Raw genomic sequence first — 20,633 nt, 5'->3', positions numbered from 1 at the left:
CCTCTCTTCATCTTGGTACAAAAAAGGTACCAAATGTGTACAAGTGTGTGTGTGTGTGTCTGTGTGTCTGTTTATTAGAAAGAGGGTGAAAGAGTGAGAGCACAGGTTTCTCTGAGACTGAATACCTTTTGTAAAAGGAGCTGGCATTCAATGGGAGGGGTGTTGGTGGCAGTTTCCCACAATATTTAGAACCTTCCTCCCATTTCTCCAAAGACATGTACACAGGCACACATGTCAGCACATCCGCGGATGTATTAAAGGCCAGCACAGATTGAAATTCTCAACTGAAAAGATGAGATTACGAAGACTTGGATTGATCCCAGCCGTGTTTGCGGGCACGTATGATTTAGTGTGCGTGTTGTGCAGTTCTAAGCACTGACACATGAGAGCATTCTTCAATGCTCAGCACACCCGGTAAGAAGGGAGACGATACCTTTTTATCAGTGGCTCTCTTTTCCTCTTCCTTATCTCTCTTATTCTATGTCACGTTTAGGTGCACACAAAGCCGCCAGCGCATTTAAGCCAGCTCCATGTCGACGAGTATCCGACCACACTGACGAACAACGGAGCCTTCCGATGAAGTGCAGTTTCAGTTCTTCATCCCGCTTTCTCTTGTTTCTCGTTTTCTATGCAGAAGTCAGACAGCTTGCTGTTTTTTTTTTTTTTATTTCGTCTAAGTCTGTGAATAAAGAAAGGCTTGATAGAAGTTCTCCTAACATATAATAACTCAATATGTTTGGAATGCTAACAGAAAACCCGAGTTGCTAAACATTTATTTAATTGTCAGCAGGGATAACAACAATCACTGTGTTTTTTTAATAGTTGTTGTGAAAAAAAATTATAACAGCACTATGTCACACTCAGGAATAATATGAAATTTAGATTTTTTCCAAGCCCTGTATAGGTATGAAGAAAATTGTGCACGGAAAATACTTGTGTTTCCAACTCCCATTTTCTGTGTTTCTTCGTTATCATTGGTTTGTCAACCAATCCATCCATCCAGTACTTTTTGTAATTCATACTTAAAAACTTTGCAAAGTGCCTTGGGAGGACATGTGCTGAGAATTGGCGCTATATAAATAAAATTGAATTGAAAACTCGGCAAAAAACAGAGAACAGCTTGAAAAAACTACAGAATTTGACCTGAAAAAGATCTGAAGGTTTGAAGTGCTTTTATACTGTTAGTTTCACGTGATATTTGGAAAATGTTGCTTTTCCGTTTCATAAACATGATTCAATAGAATTATTGTGTGCTGTTTAGCAGCACGATTGCTCTACTAGTGACATACTCTGTTGGGAAATTGTATGTTTTGACCGCAGTTTTTTTTAATGAGTTTCCTCTTCCAGTTATAAATATCTAGCCAAAAGGAGTGTGATTAGGTTTTTAAGACATTTATTGCTTTTGTCATTATAGCAATGAATGCCTACAAAGATCCTGATCATCTAAGGATATGTTATCCATTCCTAGTTTTCAGAGAAGAAAACTAGTTGCAAAGTTTTTTTTTTTTCTTCCATGCAATGTGAAACCTGGAACACAGCCCAGAGATTGCACATGAGTTAAATTGTTTTTTATGGCACAGTGTTGCTCTTCAGAAGGAGCTTGAATTAACAAATTACTGTGTTCATTCATCCAGTTCAAAGTTAAACGCTGCCCTGTACGTGCAACGCCTAGAAATACAAAGTTTCTGATATTTTTGTGCTACACAAAAGCATTCATTGTCAAAATACATCTTAAATGTAGGTGATAAAGATTTATTCTTGGATAACCAAAACAGTGACACTACAAGATATAAAGTTTGAAATTAAAAACTGTAGAGATTTGAATGAATATATTTATTGAATCTCAAGATCTTAAAAGTTTGGATGTCCTTACTGGCCAGAACATTTGCCATTCTGGTGTTGAGTAATACTGGGACTCTAACAAGGCCATATTAGCTGGTTAATTAACCTGCAGTCAGATTCTTAACAGGCATACTATTCTTAGCATGACAACTTTATTTTTAACACAAGGCTAAGAATGACTTGGAATGCTCTTTCAGTTAGCGAAAGTTTAGAAAATAGTTTTGCTGACTTTTAACGTACAAATAAGTCTTATAGCCTTCTTTTAGGCAACTGACTAACAGTGTGCAGGAACAGGTGGGGGAGGGGCAGAACTGCTTTACTCTATGCTCCAAATAGCTGGGGGAAACTCAAGCTGTGTATAGCTATATGTCTTTGGTATTTTATTAAAGAATTTCATAATAAAAGAAAGGTAGAACAGAAAATGTTAGGTGTTTTGAAAACTGTTACGTTTTAAAATGTTGGTATATCTTGTGACTGGTAACCAGCCCGTGCTGAGTTCTGAACAACAGGCTGCTGACGAAGCAATGCGGTACCGCGCGCGAGCTATTTTTAGAAACACAACGTCACAATGACGTCACATCACGTGGTACGCAGTGGGGCAAACTTTTGAAACCCGCCGCTCCTTTGCTTTAAAAGAGACATGCGTTAGCCTAGGTTTTACTCGGTAAACGACTGCTTTTTCCAGATCTAAGACCATGGTTTTTAAACATTGTTGCTATGGAACGTGCAACAGCGACTCGAGGTACGCTGATCGGCCGCATATGAAGGATGTTTTCTTCAAGACTGCCAAGGAGAAATGTGTGCGCTGGGACCGGGGCGGTCGGCCTACACAACAGTTCAACCCGGAAAAAGTTACCAAATTCAAGTACATATGTAGCAAGCATTTTGTCGGAGGAAAGGGCACAACCGAAGAACATCCTGACCCAATTCCAGCGACATCAAGTCAAGGTAAGAGTATTTTGGTGGCCGACGTGTTAATAAAGTAGCGCCTGCTACCATGACAGCATATAGGCTATCATGGTAGCAGGCGCTAACATGATAGCCTGCTACCAGGATAGCTTACTCAAAAACATTTCAAATGAGACAAACATTAAACATATACCCATTCCTGGACGGTGATTGCAAACAACAACAAAAAAAAAAAAAACGGCCGACACTGCCATGATCGCCGCGCAGGAAAAAAAAACAAAGCTTACCGTTCGATCAACTCGGCCAGTTTTCCAGTTTTTTTAAGCCCTCGAACCTCAAGCCATCGTTTGAGCTGAAGGTTGGTGTGTTCTTCGACAGTTCGGCCAGTAATCCGTGTGCCTGGGACATCGTCTTGGGAAAGTTTAACGGCTGTAAAGTCGGTCAGATCGCTGGTTCTGTTGCGCTTGTAATAGCTGGGTTATCCGTGCTTTCTCTCCTGTATGCCCTACCTAAGCGGCAAAAGGGGCGTTGCTCTTGAGACGGTGACGTCACGTGCGTGGTACCGCATTGATTGACTGATCTTTATCTCTCAGGTGAACTAAAACATCTACAGTAACATCAAGGAAGCTGGTAGTTGTAGTTTTCCAAGGATGAACATGTTACTCTGGCATTGAGGATGGATGTAAAAGTTGATCTAGAGGATTTTTGCTGATATGCAGTTTATACCTCTACCACGGCTACAAAGTTTATCAAAGATGAGAATTTTATGGGTTTTCCCAACAGATTCCCCACAAACATTGCCATGGGCAGAAATAGTAAGAAGGATTTAGGTTTTGACAGCAGCGGCACAAAGCAGCAGCCAACAAAATTTGATTAAATAATCCAGATTCTAACCCAAGATTGTTGAGTCCCCTGGAACTTGTATTTTGCACTTATGGGTAATCCAATTGTGCACATGGCATTATATCTTTATGCAGGCTTGTACATAATCTTTTAAACACTAAAATGACACTTGCAGATGTCATTCATGTGAAAGCTCTTTTTTTGTGTTCGCTAATCAGTGTTTCTTTATCTCCAGATAAGAAATCACTTTCCCCTTGGCTTTTTGAGACGTATTAATCTCTCCAGATTTTGGGTTGTTTACACATTGAGGTTTAAAAGGAGAGTAGGATTACATCTGAAATCAATGCTTATCTCTTTCTGTGACACATTGGCTTATAAAAAAGGCTTGTCATGCCACTGTGGGTGAACTAGACATCATGCTTTATTTAGAAGACCAAGATCAAATCTAAGCCCTGTGAAACTTCAGAGTGAAATAGTACTGTGGTGTACATCGAAGCAAATCTCGCTGTTACGGACACACTGAGGTGTGTCACAAGTGTGAACCGTAGCCTGGAAGTAAGTCAGACTGTCTGTTAGGTGGTTGTGAATATCCATTATGCTTCATCAGGATGGACAAACTGAAGTCAATGGGCGTGTGTGTGAATAATGAATGACTATAAGTAATGACTGTAGCGGTATGAGGTCAGTTCTGCCACTGCATATCTAAGACCTCTGAGTGTGTGTGTGTGTGTGTGTGTGTTGTTGTTGTTGCACATCTGTAGGCATTTTACGTTATGCATCTTTTATGTCACACACAGTTTCCATGCAATTACAAGGCTTTCTGTTTGATGGCCCTGGCAGATGTACATGCACCCATTCCCATGCATGCACATCGACATGCTTGTGCACATCCGTCCCCTCACACGCACAGACGAGTAGTTGATTGTTGCACAAATCCAACATGGAATCTTAAAATTAAACAAGTTATTCATGCCTGGAATCTCCATGTTATTCCTCAGGCGTTCCAGTGGGGAAAGAAAAACCACACTATGTGTTTGCATCCGTGTATGTATGTGTATGTTTGGCTTGTATGAGGCTGTCAACAGCTGCTGCCATTATTCATGCCTTGATACTCATTATTCATTCACAGATGCATTAAATGTTCCAGTATGTACATTACATCCTGCTGGAAGCATGTGGAACACCACAGTTGGAAATTGTATAGCATGTATAGTTACTCTGCTAATGAATGGGAATTAAATAGAAAAAAGTGGCTCTTGGCTCTGTACTTATAAATTTCATGCAAGATCCTCCAAATGCATCAGCAGGATGTGTTATTCAGTTATTCGTAAGGCATGTGTGAACCGCGTGGAACGTTCTTGTAACTTTATAAGCAGGTTTGTTACTGCTTGAAAGGAAGTTTTCCATGTATGATATTATGCAAATTATTTGGTATTAATATTAACTGTAGTAGTTTTATTTTTATGACCAAAAGACATTTAAGTCAGATAAGGTGCTTCCAGTATTTTAACAGGATGCATTCTGGGTCCTTTACTTTGAAGGTTTTTAGGTCATGTCCCACTGGGGTGAAAATCTGGGGACGACCCAGAATTCAGTAGAGGGACCATGCATCCATCCTGGTCTGCGAACACCTTTAAATCCCTGGGATGGCGGATGTGTGGGTTTTCCTCCTGAATCTGTTACTGGGTTAGATTTCAGATTTTGGATTAGAAAAATGCAATAGCTGGATGGATAAATCAATGGTATCTTATATACACTGGAAGGTTTGGGGAAGCAGGGAAGATTCTTGATACAGAGGGATCTGACCACGATAATCTGATCAAACCTATTTTTTTTTTACAGCACTTCAAATATAGCTGCAAAGTAATTCAAATAAATGCTCAAACTACTATGAAAAAACTACTATGAAACAAGATTTTTATGCTGCTTTAGATTCACATTATGATGAATATCCCGGTGCAACGTCTCATGCAACAGTAACAGTGTGGGAAAGCTTCATAATAGAGCTTTTGTTAAACCACTGTGAAATATTTCAGATTTATTTAGATAAGGACAAAATTAAATTCTCCTAGGTCTATTTGAAACTGAAAATATTGGCAGACAAACGTTGATAAAGATATACAAATGTAAACTCTAAAAACATATCTAGCACTCAATTGTCCCCCCCATTTATTGCTGTACTTTGTATGTTTCCAGAAGGTTTTTAAGATAGATTATGTATTTTAACTTGCTTTAGGTATTTTTACCTACAATCTACAAGAGTACTTTAGAGCAAAAATCTTTATTTCTTAAATGACCAAATGTTTAAAATCTTACGCTATGTTCACATTGCAGTTGTTGTTAATATAGTTTTGCTTGGTGGAATTGGAGCCAGCAAAATGATGAGTACCTTCATTAATGGTGCCTATCATGCCAGTTAAGTCCATTGATTACTTTGCATATGGCACAAAAATGTGACGCCTGTCACACTTCAGTGGCCTAGAAGGCAGATTAAATGTGACTTAACCATTCAGACTGAAGATGCTGTGAAAACAATCTATGTTTCTGTTTTAGGACCACATATGAAAGTGGCTGGGGCTTGATTTACGCTGTTAGGGGTGTCATAAAGAGCCTGATTTAATGTTATTGTTACACTGTTTCCTATGATATTTATGTTGGCATTTGTATTTTGAAGATGTATTTTACGGGATACTAAATATACTGAAATTAAGTGCAATTTGTAAATCATCAATTCTTCTCAAATCTATTCCTCCTCTTTTTATATATTGCAGTTGGATTGGGATTGAAGAATGTAAAATGTACAGTATGTTACTATGCAGCTACCTAATGGTAAAAAAAAACGATAAGCTAAATTAATCAGAATGAGGTCAAACTATCTTGTCGTTGTATCCACTTCAAGCATTCAGCATGCTGAGGTGAATTAATCTTATTCAGTGTAGACTGAGCATCTGCATAGTATAGCTTGATATTAAGTAATGTTATTATTAACGTCGTAGCGGTGGGGGGTTACGTAGAGCGGAGTGTTGCGTACTATGATGCAGCACTACACATCTCAAAAGAGGTGCTAAAAAGGTGGTGCTAATGCTAGCTTAGCGTGCAGCTCTGTTCAGCATTTAGTTTTCCTTGTCTGTCTGCCTGGGAAAGTTCCTCCAATCTATAAAGAGTCACATGTTTTCTTCTGGTTGTTCTCCACATGTTAGCAGGCTTAATACTTCCAGCAGCAGCGCATTATTTGGGTCAGGTGTGCATGTTCGGCTGCATGTAGGAGACAAGAGTATCTCTGTGCACTGCTGCTAAAAGAAGCGCAACAGTTTGGGCAGATATGAATGGGTCAGTTGATATGGAATATTCAAATCTGTCTTTGAATAATTCACGTGAAGCCTGGCGGCCTACCAGGCTTATAATAGATTGGGCGAAACCCCGTTAAGTCATTGTTGTAATATTTAAGTAGCACTTGCGTAAATTACAAAGCAGGGGTTTATAAGTGAGCTATATGTTTGTGTCTCTTAAGTTACCATGCAAAATTTGTTTGTCAACTTAAAAAAACTCTGTGACAGCTTGGTTTAGCTTGAAACCAAATCAGAAATAAGCTTTAATTGCCAATCTTGTGCACCCAAACAAGGAATTTGACTTCGTTTCCACTTTTTTCTCAATGAAGATATTTCATGGACACATATATAGAAAGGAAAATGGAATATTCTTTTCTTGTAAATATGTGGGCATGCATGTTTCTACAAAAAAGGAAGAAGCATCTGCACCAAAGGACAATTGGTGGAAATAAGCATGGTATCGATCTGGGTACTCATCAGATTGGCACCCTTGAGGAAGAATATTTCTCTGTAGCGGCTGATTATTATTATTTTTATTTTTTTTATTTTTTTTAGTATGGTATTGGATGCACACACATGGTAATGCTACAGCGGTATTTACTTAAAACTGTATAGTTTTTTTCACCAATTCCAATTTCCAGTTAGGTTTCAGGTAGAATAGAATAAGCCAAACATCAGCAGTTTTTTTGATTCTTCTTAAGATAGTGGATATAAAGCCAGTGCACCATTAAGAAGAAAGCTTCGACACTTTGATTATTTGACTAATATTTTCCAATATAAATTACTCCTACAATCCTACTCCTCCCTCATCACTCCCTAGTTTGCCTCCAGCTACCAATTCCCACTCTCTTCTGTCTTTTCTTTTCTTTTTCCTGGCAGAGCTCATGGTGGTGTTCCCATCGGTCTGAGCTGTGTGTGTGTGTGCATGCATGCATGCATGCGTGCATGTGTGCGTGCACATGCATGTGTAAGTCAGGAGCCCGGGCTGAGCTGGAAACGGGGTGTCGATGGAGACGGGGGGGAACAAAGTCAAGATGTAGCAGAAAAGATTGATTGAAAATCACCAAAAGGCAATGAGAGGTTGCCGTGTTTATGTTGCAGCAGGACGAGTCCCAGCTGGGTTGATCTTCCAATCCTTCCTGTGACTTTATCAGTGGTAAAAGAGGTCCAGCTGAAAAGAGGAGCCACACAATGACACACAGCTGTTTTTTGGAGGAATGCGAAGCACACGTGCACATGCTCATGAGCTATATGTGTTAGAGATGGATGTCGGTCGGCTTTCTGCGACTTAGCCACATCAAAAGAAATCCCCAACCCATACGTATCGTGTGCTGCTCATGTCCTTGTGTGCGCTAAAAGCACAGCGGCCAGTGACTCTTTGGCAGTGGCTTCTCTCTGCAGCATCGAAATTGAACAGTATTTAATCCACTTCACACAGTAAATTTCTGTATGTTTGCACACGTGATTAGCCTGGAGAACAGTCTTCAGTTTAGCCGTGTATATATTTCCCTCAGTAGGCTGTGTATTTATGGTTGATGCACGTGTATTGAAGCTTCAGAGATTTAGTTCTGTGTTTACCTTTGCTGTTTTGTTGTTGCTGCTCAATGTGGATGAATGCATGCCTTTTGTTAAGGTTTGGGTTGAGCAGCTTGGTTAAAATCCTGATGAGCACCATGTGCGTTTGGTTTTCTTATGTTCCAGCCCCAAAGCCAGTTAGCTGATGCCATGTCATTTTCCACTTAGGAAAAATAGTATTGTTTGTTTTTATCCCAGTTGAAAAACCAGCTCTCGATTTAGCTTCGACTTAGGCTATAGAGCACCAGAACAATTAGACATAATGGAAATGATGGAAAAGCTTTGTTTCTTAAGTTTGTTTGGTTTTCCCTTACCTAACAGCTGGTTCATTTATCCCTACTGAGCTTCCAACCCCTTCTTATCCACTGTTTCTTTTTTTTCATTAGTTCTTCAAACAGGATGCTAACTGTAATCCATAGGGCTATTATTGACAGTGGAACCCTTTGAATTGGTCTCCTTTTTTCTTCCCTTGCCTCTTTAATCTTAATTTCCTTTTATATCAACAAGACATGGCTTGTTGGATTTCCACTAAAGTTTAAATTCTAGCGCGAGGAAAACGCAACACTTCAGGAAATGCCTCTTGTTTCCCTTTTTTATTTTTAGTTTTTTATTTTCTGCATTATTTAACATAGCTCTGCATTTAAGTCCTCTGGATTCATACCCATAACCATCTCATAACGGTGTTATTCTAGTGCACGTTTTTAAGGTTCTTAAACTTCTCCTCTGAATTTGGATTCAAGGGCTTATCCCGATTAAAGAAGACGAACAACAAATCTAACAGCAACTAAACGCTAATGAAAAGTTTTTTTTTTTCTGCTTACATGAAGTGGAAGATTGCTTCTCTAGTGGCAAAAACTCTGAGACACTGCAGGCCTAAACGTGACACTGTGCTTTGAATGTATTGCAAAAATAGTTAGATATTTATAAAGCTGAAATTAACTTTAAAAAAATGGAAAACTGCGTTGAAAACACAGTGAGCCCGAACAAATATGTATCGTCTTTTTTTTTTCTTTTGTTTTGCTATTCAAACCATATGGTGGTTTAAAAGAAGTCAAAATATGTTTGTTTTTTTTGGCTCGGGGTTACTTACCCAGGGTAAACAGATGATATTTATGTGACAACATTCTTGGACTTCAGAGGACAGTGAACCTGGAAGACTGTCTTTTCACAAAGATCTTTAATGAAAATAAGAGTACTGCTTTCTCTTCTGTGTTGCCATTAACCCGCCACCCATCATCTCTGACACATTCCCATTATAAGGTTTCATTTGTCGCCTGCACAATCCTTTTCTTTTGTTTAAATCAAATTCCAGTCGCACTCTGCTTTTACAAATGCTTTGCAATTATTTATGTATTTCTGGTTCAAAGAGCCAGGCCTCTGGAGGCTCTTTTTGGGTTTGAAGAGTGTTGCAACATTTCTTATCATCTGATTATGAGTCATGAGTACATGAGTACATGCTTTCAAGATTTTTGTATTGTTGGGCTCTAAAACAGAATAGAAACTGCCAATTAAATAAGTATTTTTATATTAAAGTTTTATGTGTTCAAAGAAGCATTCCATTGGGACCAACATCACAATACAACAAAGACCAACATAAAGTTCTGTTATTCCTTCTTATTACTTTTACTGTCATTGGGTGAATGCCTGAAAAATGAGGATGTCTTGATTAATTCTCTCTCTCTCTCTTTCTTTTCTCTGTACTTTCCCAGGTAGGGCAGTTCAGTCAATTTCTCCATGAATGTACGTCACAATGATGATGACAGACCAGATTCCACTGGACTTGGCTCTGCCCCCCCTCCTGAACGGGGAGCTCCCTCTCATGCATCACATGGTTAACGGGGATGCGGCGCAGCAGGTATATTCACCTTTTCGCACTCATCTGTCAACCGAGCACTTGTGATCGTCTCTGTAGTTCAAACCCTCAATGAAGGCACCTTTTTTTTCTGTCAGCGTCCTGTGTTGCAGTACACACATAGTGATTCACACCAGCGTATACGTCAAGCTGTACCACAGGCTCTCCCCTTTTTGTTGTCGTTTCATCACAAGTCTCGCTGGCTGTTCCTTCAGGTGTTGAAAAGCAGCCAAGATCAAGCTGCAAAAGAAATAGTCATTAGCAGGAGCAAGAATTAGCACCTAGAAATATGTGTAAATAGAGAAATGCAATGCCAAGCCCTATTTTATGGTTGACACCCAGAGGTCTTTGATGTTTTGAACAAACGTGCAGGTTTTTAGCTGGAAAGAAGAATACTCTTTGAAGCATAGAAACCTGGGTTCAAGCTAAATGGCACAGAAAGTTCTCTGCAATATTTATGCCATTTCTGTCCTACCGATCATGCGGACGCTTCGCCATAAATTCGATGGAAAATTCCAGTCGGAAGCCTTTAGCACGTGCCGTTCAAATTTCCATTCTCACGTGCCACATTTTCGCTGAGCATTTGCTCGAAACACTTTAGAAGGCGAGTTGAGTGGATTCTGCCGAACTTGCTAAATCCCTTTCAATGTGCTTACGCCTCAACCGAGAGCTGTGCGAAGGGAAGCCATCGGGCTGCTTTTGTGCCATCTCTGGCCCGTTCCCTCGCAGCCCAGAGGAAGTATGCTGGGAGTGTTTTGGCTGCGACACGTTACAGTTATGCGGGGGGTTTTGGCTTTAGTACACAGCAGTTAGGAAGCTGGTTTTATCGCAACACCCTGCAGTTTAAACTCGCTTCCCAGTGTGGAATCAGGGATCTAGACCAATGATTATACAGATTTGACTCAGCATTTATGTGTCCACATGTGTGTATATTTGTTTGTTTCTCTGTCTTTCATACTTTGTGCGTGTTTGTGTGTTCGTGTCTCCTTCCCTTTTAGCATCTGTGTGGGCACAGACGTGTCTGTGTTGAGTCTGAATACTTACTTAAATGCTTGTCTGCCAGTTTTCTCAGTGTGTGTGTTTACCAGCCTACATTTTTTTTTTCAATCTGCAGCTGCTGGTACTTTGTTACATTAAAATTAAGAGAAGGAAGGTATCAAGTACAACCAAGAACAAAGACAGCCGACTGTGAGGTTTTTGCTACTCTCTTTTTTTTCAACCTGAAGCTTTAGAGGTTTGCAGTTGATCTCCCGTTTTGGGAAAGTTTGTACTTGCCAGTCCAGCTTTTCGCCAATCCAATCAAGAGTTGTAACATAATAAAATAGAAGAATGGCTTTTGGAATATTTTTTTTATCTAGCCTTCCTTCCTTTAACAATAATTTGTGACTCGCATCAAGGACAGAGCTGACTACACACCGAGCAGGAGAGAAGTCACTAAAAATACGCTTTTCAGTAACACTTTAAAACAAAAATGATTTCTCTGCATTGTAAACTGTTGTCATGTTCTGATATTAGTGAACTGCACTAAACACATTACAGTTATTGTTACTAGCTCTAAAAGGTCATCTCTTTGTGTATTCCTCAAAAGGATATGACAAAGAAACTTTGCTGTACTCCAGTCAGCCTTCCTGACTAAGAGCTCTACATGGATCTCTACTTCATAGTTGATTCATATAACCTTTGTTCTAAGTTCAAATTCAGTGTCAAGTGTCTCTTTTTCTCCTTAAACAAGCAAATTCTTATATTTGTTTTACATTTGTGTTTCACAAATGTGTTTCAATCAGTGAACAGACCTAGACAAGGGGGGCACTTTTCTATGTTTTCATAATCATAAATCTGTCACAAGTCAGCTAATGATGAGGGTCACATTTACTGTTGTGTTTTGTAATTCTTATCTTATCTAGAACTAAAGCTAGTAACTGAAACGAATGGATCAGTGTTTTTTTTTGTATTAAACCTTTATTTAACCAGTGTTTCCTTTTATCACTTTTGAATAAACAAGTCAAGATTAGTGGTTGTGTTTCTTTCCAAAAACAGTCAAGTGACAGGAGATGATTAATGAAAAAAGCCTACTTGCTGACCGGTTTAACCCAGCTATAGGCGGTGTCTAAACACAGGGACTGCATCCTTCAAAGGATGTTTTTTTTTTTTTTTTTTTTTTTTTTTTTGTATCCTGACTACGTCACAGCGAGGCGATGAAGGCTGTCTAAATTTGAAGGCTCTGAATATATTTTGTGCGCAGACCTATCCCAGGATTCCTTGTGGGTCGAAATGGATTGTGACAAAAACTGTGATTAAAGTATGATATATTAAACTTCCTGTGATACAAACTACACTTTTATTATGTCTTTAGGCGAGAATTTAGCTGTGTAAAACTCAAATATCCACTCAGTTTATGAAGAAATCACTTACTTTCAAAAGTGCTCCAACATTTTCGGAGATGTCCATTGATGCCCTTACAGCTGGCTCGCTGCAATGCATTCTGGGTAAATGATGTATGCTAGCTCCGTCCAGGCAAAACAGCAATGAGTAACGTTAAACTTTTTCGGTTTGACCAGGAGCACATTGAAATTGATGACAAAATAATAATCATAATAATAAAACAATGCGTGACACGTACCGCTTGTAAGACTGTGATCCAGCAAGTAGTGCTCTGTGTCCGGTGTCAGGTCCCGTAACACTTGATTAGGATCTAAACGGTCCGGTCTTCGGTTCGTTAACACCTGTTTAGGTCTGGTCTTTGGTCCGGTGTCGGGTCCGTGATTACACATTTGGTATTGGCAGCAGTGTCCTTGTACCTTCGTTGTTTAAAAGGGATTCCGGTGTTGCCTGTGTCTGATGTTTCGCCCAGCGTCTTTTACTCACTAGGCGGCGGGGTAACGCCCACCTGTTATATCCTTCACCAATTCTGTTGGTACAAATGATTTAAAGTCTTCTGGAGAAAAGTGTTGAGAGCACAAATGTTGGTCAATCGGAAGTTATCTTCTTCCAACGCCTTTTTCCCATTGCGCTTTTCTTTTTCTTTTAAGAGGGAAACAATCAAAAGTCACCTCAGTTTTTCTGTTTTTTTTGTTTTTGTTTTGAAATTACAGCCAACAGTGTGACATTGTCTAAATTTACACCAGTCAATCTCAATACAATAAACAAATCAGATCACTCTGTAGGTTTCAGTCCAGTAGGACCTAACCACGTCATTTACCCAGCATGCATTGCATAGGTGAACAAATGGCAACCTAAATGGGTGAGAAATATAACAAAAGATATACAATTTTTTAAGTAAATGAGTTTTTATGTATCACAAACAGCAATTTTTAAGTTTATAGGAAAATTGCAACATATTTAGGCCAAGATCTTCATCTAATTGTGGACCCCTTCCAAGCTCTACTACATGCATTCTAAAATGTTAATGTAGAGGAAAACAGCAGGTTGAAATGTAGCAAAACATGTGGCAATCAAAGTGAAACATTGTGGGTCTACCTAACAGTTAGGTGACTTTGGTACAGCTCTGTTGATTTAAGTCACCACCCCTCTCTCCTCAAACCAACACGGTCCCATGTAGGGGTTTTCTCCATCTGTAGGTGCCCTGGACTATGCTGGGGTTCCCATAGCAACAGCAGCCGCTGCAGCGGAAAGAGCAGGAAGTGTGTGCGCGTGTGTGTGTGTGTGTGTGTGACAGAAAGGAGCACGTTGGCGCTGAGATGGGAGAAGATGCAGAGACTACAGGAGCAACGGATGATATGAGGCTTGTACAACGGCACACCTGTGGGGCATAGATAGAGCCGTGCTCGTGTGTACATGCATGCATGACTCAGAATACGTGTGTGGATGTGTGCACGTGTGCGTGTGTGCGCAATGGAGGGTCATCTGTTTCACGTCTACAGCCACGTGTACACTCTCAACAATCTGAACACGGAAAATATGACGGTAAGGTGTTTGTACGCTTACTTCGGGCTTTATCGAGCGAAGAAGACCCACCCAGCAGTCTAAACGGTGTCATTTACTGCACTCTCATTGGTGTGTGTGCTCACCTGTGTGTCTAAGGCTGTTTTTGTCTGTACTGGATGCCCCCTGTTCCCTTTTTAAAGATAAAACCTGTTCACAGACCAAGGTGTGTCTCGTGGCAGCCGTTTCTCTTCATTAGCTTTTGAACATCTCATTCCTATCTGTAAACACTAGGATCCTATAGAGAGTGTGCCAAATCACCTCTGGAAATGATGTAACGGATGTGTGTGTATAAACTTTCTTTGTTTGCGCTGCCTCTCAGTGTTTTTCTTCTTTTTGTCTTCATGCTTTGGCACAGGTGATTTTGGTGCAGGTGAACCCAGGGGAGACGTTTACCATCCGGGCGGAGGACGGCTCGCTGCAGTGCATCCAGGGTCAGTCTTCGCTTATGACATTATATTATCGTATTACCGCAGGGCCTGGCCACCACTTTGATGTGTGTCTCTGTGATTGAATATTTCCCCTCGGTCTGTTTGTTGGCTGGCTTCATGTGCTCACAATGGGATTTGTAAACTAGAAATGCATCAGACTAGGTTTTTTTTCAAAAGCTATATTGGACACAACAACAAGGATGGTAATTAGCACATTGTTAATTAATAATTAAACAGTTTGTGGAGCCTCACCTGTACAGGTTAAAGAGCCAATACTACTGCATTATCACATGAATGCATTAATATATCAAATTAAGGCTGGCCTCATCAGGATTCTTAGCCAATGATGGTCATTGAGGTTTGCAAGATTAGGCCTTTGCTAATACCAAGTCCAAGTCTGATTTATTTAAATCATTAATCACTAAAATAATATAAACGCTATAAATATGCAGTGGAACAACAATCTGGTCCATCGGTGTTCCACACTCCATGAAGTCAACCGTCAAACTCACACAAGGTAGACCTAAAACATGTACAGGAAGCTGATTTTCCTCATTTATCATTTTAAAAAGCCTTGATCAGGACCCCAGGCTCATGCCTGTGATCAGATTGGGGGATTCTTACAGTAAAGTAAAGGGAGAAGAAGCTGTGAAATGTTTGAGTCTGGAGAGTCTAAGTTCATAGTTGGTGATAAAACATACAAAAACTGCAGAATGTTCCATAATTGCAGTCTCTGTGAAGATCTGTCAATAGTTTACAGTAAATATAAGACAGTAGCAAGAAATAATGCAAGTCAGCATATCTGGGGTGTTTCTTACAAATTAAAAAATAGCGGGCAATGATGACAGATGTGGTAAGGTTGAGCTGTCGTAGCTCCGCTCTGGCCTCATCCCTTATCCGTAAATGAAAGGACTGGACATGTAAGCAACTTTAGAAGCTCTTAAGGATGGAGGGAGGTGGCAGTAATGCGGGATTTCCACCCCCCCCCCCCCGACTCCTCTGGAATAGTCTCCTTTTGATGATGCAAGACAGACGCTTTGAAAGGACGCTTTTGTTCCCTTCGCGATCTCTTTTCCCCTCTGCTGATCCCCGACTCCTTCCCTCAGTCTGCCCTCGCATCCCAGTTGAGAGAAAGCTGTTTTGGCTCAGTCGCAGCCTGCCGCCCCTCTTGTAAAACCCTCACCACCACAGCACGCCGTGTTGTAGCAAACAACAGCCTGCCTCTTCTCCTCTAACCGCTATGTAATTAAATTTTTTTTTTCCTGAAATCAGAGGGATGGCCTCAGGCAAACCTATGGGCAGAGTTAATGGCAGATGGAAGCAGCACACGGTGGGATGGGTGGGTGCACGGATGGAGCCGATACAAGTGACACGTAGGATCAAAGAATGGGGGACGTGTGAAATATTTAGTAAAAGGCAGGTGATGGAAAGATTTCCTGCATATAATGAACAAAAGATAGGAAAACCCGACCCCGTTTTGCAAAAGGACACTGCGTCGATGCAATCGGGGTCCTGTGGATGTTTATTTGTCTGGTCGCCTGTCTGCCTCCCCCGTGAAAAGGCAACAATTGTCTGTGTGTGTTCTTTGGTGGGAGGTCTGTGCAGCTCAGTCTCGTATTAATGTGGATATTATTAACGATAGAGACGCACACACACACACACACACACAAGAACAAACTCCAGTTCTTTTCCTCTTACCTGCTCCGGAGGAGGTCAGCGGGTTTTACGAGAGGTGGAGTGTGGCGGCCGGTTTTGAAGACGGACTGAGTCCCCCCCCCCCTCTTCAGGCCCGACCCCGTGTGATTACCGAGACCTCAGAGCTCAGTGTTTGCACTCGCCTTGTGTACTTGTGTGTTTGCACATCACCGTGCTGCGTCTGTGTGAGAGACTTTGCGTAGGGAGGTTGCTGAGACCCCAGGGCACAAGCAGGGATCTGATTTTTTTTTTTTAGATAAAATAACCTCTGTTTAGCTGTCGCTCTGTGGTGCAAACATGCACACAAACACAGATGCTCTCTGCCAAGACTGACCCTGTCTGGCGAGGTCAGGGCCAGAAGACTTTTTTTTTTTCTCCTTCAAATGGACTCTTGCTTTTTGCTTATGCTTTATAATGCCTTTGCCTCTTCACACCTTGTGCTTTACTCCCTCAGTTGCTCTAGTTCATCATTACCTGATCTGGCATTAATGTTTGGTTTGTAAGGATTATTTTCATAAACCGATCCTAAACCCTATCTTATTATTATTTTATTATAGCTTATCGGTGTTTTTCTTGTCTGTTTTAATTTTTGTTATTTTCAGTTGTATATATATATATATATATATATATATATATATATAGCACTTTGTTGACCGTTATTATTATAAAGTACTTTATAAATATAGGTGGTATGATTATGGTATGGGTGAATTGTGGCCCAATAAAGCCACTGCATGATCTGTTTTATGGGTTTGATCCACTATGCTGATTCCCAACCACCCATAAACAGAATTAAACTAATTTAAATTTAAGGCTGTCAAACAGAGGGCTGGCTAACCAGGTGGGATTTTGTGTTAAACTCAATTTGCAATTTGGATGATATCTTTTATTCTACACATTTATTCATAGTATACAAGCATATAATTCACCACAAAATGTTGCACGTCTGTCTAAGCGGGCCTCGGACCCGCGAGTTCCATTAACCATCAAATACTGTGAAACATTTTCGGCAACAGGATGTGTAAAATCAAATCATTCTGAGCAAACGTAGATTTTATTGCATTATTTCTGTCATATGCTTGAGCTTCCTTTCTTCCCTCCCAGCGGTTTTGCTGCTTGCTGCTTCTTTAGCTTCGCATCTCAGTGAGCGAGCTGCAGCTAATCTCTTACCTTCCTGTATCCGTCTGCTAATTAGCATGTTCTGTATTAATATGCGAGTGTCTGCGTGTCTAAACAGACTGACCTGTCGATGCTCCAGGGGTCAGCTTATCCATCACACACACACACACACACACAGGGCATGCTTCCACACTCCCCACCTCTTCGTATCCGTCCCTCCGTTTTTTTTGGGCGACTCCCCCCCAACGCCCCCAACCCCCTTCTCTCCGTCCCTTCCTCCCTCCCCCACTAAGACCATTCCCCTGAGCTTTCCCACACTCACATCAAAGGACAAGGCTCTAGAGGGTGTGTTAGAGCACCCTGCTCTGGAATTTTACTGTGTTGCCATGCGTTTGCTTGCGTGTGTGTGTGTGTCTGTGTGTGTTTTACAAGGTTGAGTTAGTTGACTGGGCTGTTTGGTCTTTGTTGAGCTTTTTATGAGGGATGATAAGGCACAGCAAGAGGTTCCCCTCCATGCAGGATTTGAGATCATAGTGGTTAGGTGGCAGCCGATCAGCCTGTTTTTTTTTAAATTTTATTTTAATTTTTTTTTAAGCTCCAGAATGTGTATAAAGCCAATAAAGGCAATGTCCCACCAGCTCTCTGCTGCAGGTTTTCTGGCTTTGGAGAGTCTTTTATTTTTATCTTTTCAAACAAGCCCTGGTTCTGTGTGACCTCTGTGGTGTGTGGTCACCACCATCTCTGCGTACATGTCATTCTGCATGTGGTATTTGGACAAATCAGATGGAGAATCAAGGTCCGGTTTGCGTTTTGCCAGCAGGTGTGTGCACTTGGCTCATTCGCTGTCTGTTCGTTACTGTCTGTCAGGGTTCCATTGGGCCTTTGTTCGGCTATTATTTCACATTTTAACACAGATTTTATAACTGATGTATTGCTCTTATTAAACTTTTTTTTAATAATGATCACATCCAGAACCATTGCAATCAAACTAATAAAATACACTCTCCATCACTTATCAGTGAGAACCTTGTGTATGATAAAGGCTCTACTGTTTAAATGAACATCATTTTTCTTTTGCCTTTATTGGTACCAGATAACTTGCAGTCATATTATGCATGGGCAATGATTTTTTATTTTTTTTAAAGCTGAAATAGTCAAAGTGCATGATTTCCATCAGAGCTGTCACCGTTAGTGGCATACTATACTTCAGACTGACAGAGGCGAGGCTGCCATACACCGGCGCCACCGGGCCCTCTGACCACCGCCAGCGGGCAAAGCGGGTGAAGTGTCTTGCCCAAGGACACAACGACAGAGACAGCCAGAGTGGGGGATCGAACCGGCAACCCGCCACAAACTTCCTAACCTCTGCACCGTTGCCACACCGTTCTTTGTGAAGAATAATTACCTTGTTTCCCCATTCCATTTTTTTATTTTGAATATAACGTTACCTTTGTAAAGACATTTCGGCTGGTGCTCCTTTGATTTTGGTTGGATTTTCATTTGGATTTTTTTCTTCGCGACCAGAAATATTGCCCAAAAGCTTATTTTGGCATTATTGTTAATGAAGGGAAAGCATAGTGACCTGCTTTCAGCCAGCTGTCTGGCAGTTCCCAGCAGCAGGTGGGAGAAGGTCACCACTGCACTACTTCAGTTACTCCAGCACTTTTTTTGTTGAGCTCTTGCTAAAAGGACTTAAACATAGGAAACGAAGGACAAAAAATCATTTGCCATTTCTGAAAATTTACTTTCTTAGTATGCATTTGGTATAGCTACCAGTAATTGGCCTTTTTATTATTGCTAAATAAAGAAAAAACTATTGCTGTTAGCGTTTGTCACAAACTGAAGTTTTATATTAATGTCGCCTTTAGCGATTATTTGTTCAGAATCGCGTCCAAATACCAGCCTGAGCTTCTCAGCATAGCCCTGTATGAGTAAAGAGTGAAACAAACACAACGTTAATGCATGGATGTCTTTAATTTCGTCTTTTTCGGTGTCTGGTGTACGGTACTGGATCTTTGAGGAAGAGTTGGGGGAGTGGACTGAAGGACTTAAATTGTACTTTTGCACGAAATGGAAATTCCTAACTAACATCCGTATTTAATTTTATGGACACTTTGTACTGGCCACAAACTTATAAAATGGACAGTTTTCATTCCTTACTAATTAAGTACAGCAATATGTTAAAAGTAACGTTACAATCTAGAAGGACAAGTAATCTGTGTTCAAACTTTTTGGACTATATGTTTCTTCTTATAATCTTTTCTAAACTTTGGTATTGGATGAATTAGCATCCTCAGCATCTTGATTTGGAGAAGAAAGAATGAAAACTAATGTGGTGATTGTTTTTTTTTTTTTTGTTTGTTTTCCTTCAGCCTTCTGCTTTCATTTCAGTTAGTTTGTGTGACTTTTTTTTTCCCGGCTTCAGTTAGATTGATGCTGCTGATATCGCTTTTGCTGGGTTCACTGCGTCGCTACAGAAGCTTCCTGAGGTTTTCTTTTTGCCCAGCCTCAAGCCAAAGTGTGCACTTCTACACTCAGGACCCTTTGATGTAAATGGAAATAGCTGGTTAAGAGAAATGTGGTGGAAAGTCCTGCAGCCTGTGTTTACTTCGAGCCAGATGGCTCTAAACAAGCTTGGGGGAGACGACGCAAATACATTTCTTTCTCCAAAGGGCTTAATTTAGTGTTCTGTTCTGGACGGTCCCGTTGCTGCTTGTAACCAAAAGGAGTTATTTTAGGCTCCTTTTCAAACCTGCCATAGATTCACATCCCTTCCGTGTCGGGTAGCCTGACAGGTTCACTTAATGAAAACGGTTGTGTTGTCGAAAAGAAGTTTGCTTTGTTCTCCAGGTTTATTATAAGTAACTGTATTTAATTCAGATTTTTGTTGATCTAAAGACGTAGATTCTCAAGCGTATTCAATTATAGGGAAGGGTCTGTCTCGTCAGTTGGCTTCTCTTTGTGCGTAAAGAGGTGTGATTAGAAATGCCAATGGGTGTGATAATGTTATTGTTAAACATGCCTCTGGGCCCCAGATATTATGACTCTTATAACCAATTTCCTGCAATTGTAAGTGCTCAAAATAGTCGTCTTTGC

At 40.5% G+C, this 20,633-nt stretch overlaps 1 protein-coding gene across 3 annotated transcripts in view; it reads left to right on the top strand.

Annotated features, from left to right (window-relative positions):
- The window catches only part of LOC118558112 (fibronectin type III domain-containing protein 3B-like), a 67,579-nt gene that overhangs the window by 23,813 nt on the left and 23,133 nt on the right, over window positions 1-20,633 (top strand). For 2 of the 3 annotated variants that reach the window (XM_036128580.1, XM_036128581.1), the window contains exons 2-3: window positions 10,208-10,353; window positions 14,651-14,726. In XM_036128580.1, the coding sequence (XP_035984473.1) occupies window positions 10,237-10,353; window positions 14,651-14,726 (193 nt within the window). In that variant the 5' untranslated portion in view covers window positions 10,208-10,236. Of the gene's footprint in view, window positions 1-10,207; window positions 10,354-13,508; window positions 14,275-14,650; window positions 14,727-20,633 lie in introns of those variants that run through there. The other variant, XM_036128582.1, reaches the window with a different exon arrangement.

Source organism: Fundulus heteroclitus, unplaced genomic scaffold (genome assembly GCF_011125445.2).
Source record: "Fundulus heteroclitus isolate FHET01 unplaced genomic scaffold, MU-UCD_Fhet_4.1 scaffold_100, whole genome shotgun sequence".
In the NCBI taxonomy this organism is placed as follows: Eukaryota; Metazoa; Chordata; class Actinopteri; order Cyprinodontiformes; family Fundulidae; genus Fundulus; species Fundulus heteroclitus.
This window is presented reverse-complemented; position numbering and strand designations above follow the sequence as displayed.